Source organism: Diadema setosum, chromosome 22 (genome assembly GCF_964275005.1).
Source record: "Diadema setosum chromosome 22, eeDiaSeto1, whole genome shotgun sequence".
Taxonomy (NCBI): Eukaryota; Metazoa; Echinodermata; class Echinoidea; order Diadematoida; family Diadematidae; genus Diadema; species Diadema setosum.
In genome coordinates this window covers 4,203,843-4,208,840 of record NC_092706.1, presented here as the reverse complement: position 1 = coordinate 4,208,840, position 4,998 = coordinate 4,203,843, and the positions used below count along the sequence as shown (strand labels likewise).

At 40.1% G+C, this 4,998-nt stretch overlaps 1 protein-coding gene across 1 annotated transcript; it reads right to left on the bottom strand.

The window, feature by feature from the left end:
- Positions 1-3,014: 3,014 nt before the first annotated feature.
- On the bottom strand, positions 3,015-4,052 carry LOC140245564 (tripartite motif-containing protein 73-like). Its single transcript, XM_072325129.1, has one exon. It carries the CDS (start codon positions 4,050-4,052, stop codon positions 3,015-3,017), a length of 1,038 nt encoding a protein of 345 aa, XP_072181230.1.
- Between the last annotated feature and the right edge of the window lie 946 nt (positions 4,053-4,998).

The window sequence follows — 4,998 nt, the reverse complement described above, 5'->3', positions numbered from 1 at the left end:
AGGCCTATTTGTGTTTTTTTTTTCGAGTTTTGTTTTGTCTTGTTCTTTTTGTCTTGTTCTTTTTTTTAAAACCAAAACTCATCGCTAGTCAAGGGCGACTAAGACAGTACTAACGTTTGTTTGTTTGTTTGTTTGTTCATTTTCCATCTGAGAGGATGGCTGGATAGCCCATAAATATCCAGCTTAGCTAAGCAGGGGCCCGTTGCATAAACGTTACAATTATGACAACTTTGCCATCCAATGGTAACTACCATGGCAACAATACTCAACAGCCAATCAAAATCAAGAATTCCATGGAAGTTACCATTGAATGGCAAAGTTACCATAATAGTAACTTTTATGCAATGGGCCCCACTGGTCTTCCATGGGGTCCAGTTGGATCTGATGAGAGGCTTGACAACTTCACCGGCCAACACCCTGCTCTTTGCGATGGATGAATGAAGCGGGATACAACTGTATTTTACCTGCAAGAGTTGTGACTCTCACACACACGGAACCTCCATTTCATGTCCTATCCGATGGACGTTGGAGATGAAGCAGGATCGGTGAGAGGCGGTTTTCCTACCTCCCTGTTCCATCTTTATATTTTACACCAGTATGGCCTGCCGGTTACTTCTAGTAAATAGGCGATATACATTTTGTATTTAGCGAGTTCAACGCGCGATAGAGTGAATCCGATCCATTGATAAGTCTGATCGACTGAGATAGACGTGCTAATCAGTCATTTGTATTGAAAACGTTGATAATCACGCAACAGTATCGACTTGGTAATCACTATAAAGATTTTTTTGCTTTTAAACCAGATGTACTACATTATTCTGTCTCTAGTTATGCAATCGCAAACAACAACTACTGTACTAAGACAAACAACAACTACTGGTAAAGATGGGAGGGAGTGGGAATACCCGCTACCCCCATTATGCTGATTTGCACTACAAAATTACAACGTCATAACTACAAAACAAAGTACAAAAAAAAAAGACACCATCAAAGTTCATCAGTGATGTACACTTATAATTCTTGATATCTTTATCTCATATTTCGTTTTATTTCAACATGTTTTGACAGGATAATAAGATCATCAAGTGAGTTCTGTTTCACACCAAGTTTCTGTGCGACTTTGTATCAAAACATTATGTTTACGAATAGTACGAACATAAAGAACCCCCAAAAATTATCACGTGTATAAAATATGATACAGAAAATAGTTGAAGGAACAAACGTCCACCTAAAATTAGTGATGAAATTTCACACCCGGGTGTTGAAAACAATCATAAGAACATATTTAAATTTAACAATTGCATTAAAAATGGTTAATATCAAAATATGGCACACAATTTATGCAATTTAAAGGCATTGCAAGACAAAGCTTAGGATCTCTTTAATTCACAAACCCTTAACATAAAAAACAAAGATATATTGATAAGCCAACAATCACATTCACGTTTATAAGTCAAGGATATATGACACAGAGTCACGTCCAATGAAGTTAAATCATACAAAAGTCGAATCCAAATCACACATTGCAGCACTCGTGCACACAACACCGCCCTCGACCGATGCACCACACTTTAAGATAACAAGCTAAAGTGATCATTAATGCACAGTAATGCTTACCGGAAGACAAATCGTGAGAACAAAACAGAAAAAAAAAAAAAGAAACCCCCACACACGCACACACAAACACACACACACACACACACAAGAATAGTGCTATACGGCCCATGCAATATTATGCATGGAAGAAAAAGAGGAAATATGAAAATGCGACATCTTATCACACAAGTCATAATATGACTGTTCGAATATCGGCTCAGTCATTTTTGCTCCACATCTAGCACCCTGAATAAAATAATGCCAAATGGTGTGCGACACTTTATGCTAATGCTGTAATTAATGATTCTAAATACATATTCAGGGATAAAACTTAGATGGAGCTAAAAGTTATTGATGAAAATGTTTGCTAATTAAGTACAAGTATATCAATGATGGATTACTGGTTTTGTTGGGTTATCAATCCATATTGTTATATTATGACATTGACTGGCTGTAAATCACATCACAGATCAAATTCAGGGAACACTTTGAAAACCCCTTCGCTGAACTCATCCGAACTCGGTCCTCGTTGTATCAGAACTTAGAGTCTGGGCTGCCTCACTACAGCATAATTATTTTACAATGATTATGCTGGCATAAAATAACTGCTGATATAGGATATCTGAGGCGTAATTTATACCTAACAGGTATAGCGTGTGGCTATGTTGTATTCCCCGTCATTATAGTCTTTGCCAATGAGTATCCCATAGTGCACTCCCGTTTTAACGAAACACGGTTACAATGAAATCGAAATTCAGGTCCACAAACTACCATCCACAATATATCTTTATACACTGTACTGCTTGGTTATAATGAAATTTCGTTAAAACGAAAGAAATCTCCCTGTCCCGAGGACTTCATTATAACGGGAGCAAAATGCACTGCAGTAGATGTGGTGATATCCAAGTCCCCATCGTCTATGAACCGTACACACACAAAGATATGCGAAGTGCTCCGTGTCAGGGAAAGACAACTAAATTCACGTGTCTTTCCTGCATTGAAGACACTCTTCAACGCATTATGGTGACTAAATGTCAGAAATTGTCGAGCTTTGTAGACAATTGGTATATGATAATATGATGTATAAATGCATTTTTAAGAAATATGTTTATCACTACAAAGAGAGGAATCACTATTGCTAATAAATGGAACGTACGGAATGTTTCATACAAACGCTACTGGAATGCAGGAGAGATCTAGTATGGTAAAACTTATTGCTTACGTAGACTTCAATCTCTCTCAAGCATCTGGCGTTATTTTCAACCCGAATTATCCGTAGGTTTATATAAAATTAAAGTATCAGTGACTTTATCACCATATAAAGGATCATGCAGATCAGAGTTTTAACACTGGCAACTATGTCAAACTGCGTTTAATGCAAATGACGATGTCGGGAGCGTTGACGAGTTGGGCTATCTTCAACAATCGATATCGTCGTCTCTGCTGATCACAGAATCGTCGTCACTTGACACCGAAGTATCATCAGTTGAGACTGGTATACTGTCATCTGAATTCGACTCCAGCCGTTGTATTTCTCCAATGCTCGGACTATATTCTGATGTCTCCAAATATAGCGTAAGGAGATCGGCTAGTTCCCTATATTTGTCGGAAGTTCCTTGGATTCCGACATCCAAGTCCTTTCTCAATTCCTTGGCCCATTTCTTGAATGACGTGACAACTTCAGCTTTGCTACCTCTCCTGAGCCTGATCATCGCTGCGATACGAGCCTGCGTTACTCGCGAGGTCACCATCTTGTCGGCGGACACAGCACGATCCAAGGAATTTCGAAGGTGACTTTTCTTTGAGGCAATGTCGTCGAGTAGACGATTCTTCTCCTCATCCAGCAGCTTTCGCTTTGCTTCATATTCCTCAGTGACATCCGTCACCAATGTCGCAAGAACTTGGCTCCCTTCCGACCAGATGTCACCCAGAGATCTCTGTAAGTCATCGTGCACAGCTTCCCGCTCCCGACACCGCTCTATTAAAGCTTCCATTTCCTTGGAGATGATCTCAGTCATCTCATCCAGACTCTTGGGCCTCTCTCGATGGTCATAATGATCATCGATGACGCAGTCACTGCACGCCAAAGCTTCACACTGCTCGCAGTAGTAACTCATTTCATTCGTTCCATGGCGATCACAGATCTGTACCGCCGCACCATTGGTCTCAAGGAGGTCGATATCACTCTCGAGGAAGTCGATGTCCCCTAAAGTGTTATCCATCAGCCAGTTTCTTGAGGATAGGCCTGCATCCCACGAATCAGTCCCACATCTACAAGATGGACACTCAATTCCTGAAGAACGAATGACCCCTCTTCGCTGAAAATATACGATCGGGTGACTTATACACTCTTTGCAGAAGGTGTGGCCACACTGGAGTTGTTTGGCTTCCCGAAACCTGCTGTGACATATCAGGCACTTCAGCTGTTCATCAAGCTTTTTAACTATAAAGGCCATAATTCTCTCTCCTGTTAGTCCAGTTCACAAAAGTTAGACGTCTACAAGAGATCCATGTAGTTCACTGCAGTATCTGATGTAGTTACGTGTAGCCGCTGCGGACACTCGTCTGAGCAATAATGAAGATGTGATAGTCGGCAAATTCCAGCTGAAATTCTACATTATTTTGGAAGGAGAGAGTGTTTAACGATTTCGACAGACTATGACATGCATAGTCATTCACCAACATCACGTGGATTCCTTTACCAGCTTACATCCTGTGTCTGCCCCCAACCCACATGTCATTGTTGACGCATGTCTCTGTGATAGTGGCATTCAAGGCAACTGATAATTGCTCATTTTAAACTCTTCATGGTAACTAACATTCATATAAACAGCTACCCGATACTTAGTATACGGTTGATGGAAAATATAACATAAAATATACCGATGCTGGCATGTATGCTGCTTTGTATTACTTTCGGCAATAGAGTTAATAGTGAAAGTTTTGTAATTCTGTTTATCCCTTTGTCTGAGGCCAAGGTGGACTTTGGACTCGTCCGTCTCTAACGTGGTTTTTATCAGTGAGACCGATGAAAGGAGCGCAAAATCTGATTACGAAATAGGTCGGGGAAATGACTTTGCACTGCAAAGCTGCCAGAGTGACCTAGAACATAGTCATGCGGTTTCATTTTTCCCAAATATCTGAAGTTTTGTCTTCGTACTAAGTTCCAGTCAGCTCTACTTGCATATGCTATTCGCTCATACTTATTCACTTGACTATCCCAATTATAACATGCAATGATCTCTAGATTTCTTCCTTTGTAATTATTCATTTTACGAATGGTATATTGCAACACCTCTCTGTCGTCGTATTTGTTTGTTTGTTTGTTGTTGCTTTTTCGGGGGGGGGGGGGTTAAGCTTTCACATATCTTTTATGCTTGTACCTTGTCTAGTCTTCTATTT

Coding starts and splice junctions, on each gene's coding strand:
- LOC140245564 (XM_072325129.1), bottom strand. CDS start 4,052: ATGGCCTTTATAGTTAAAAAGCTTGATGAACAGCTGAAGTGCCTGATA.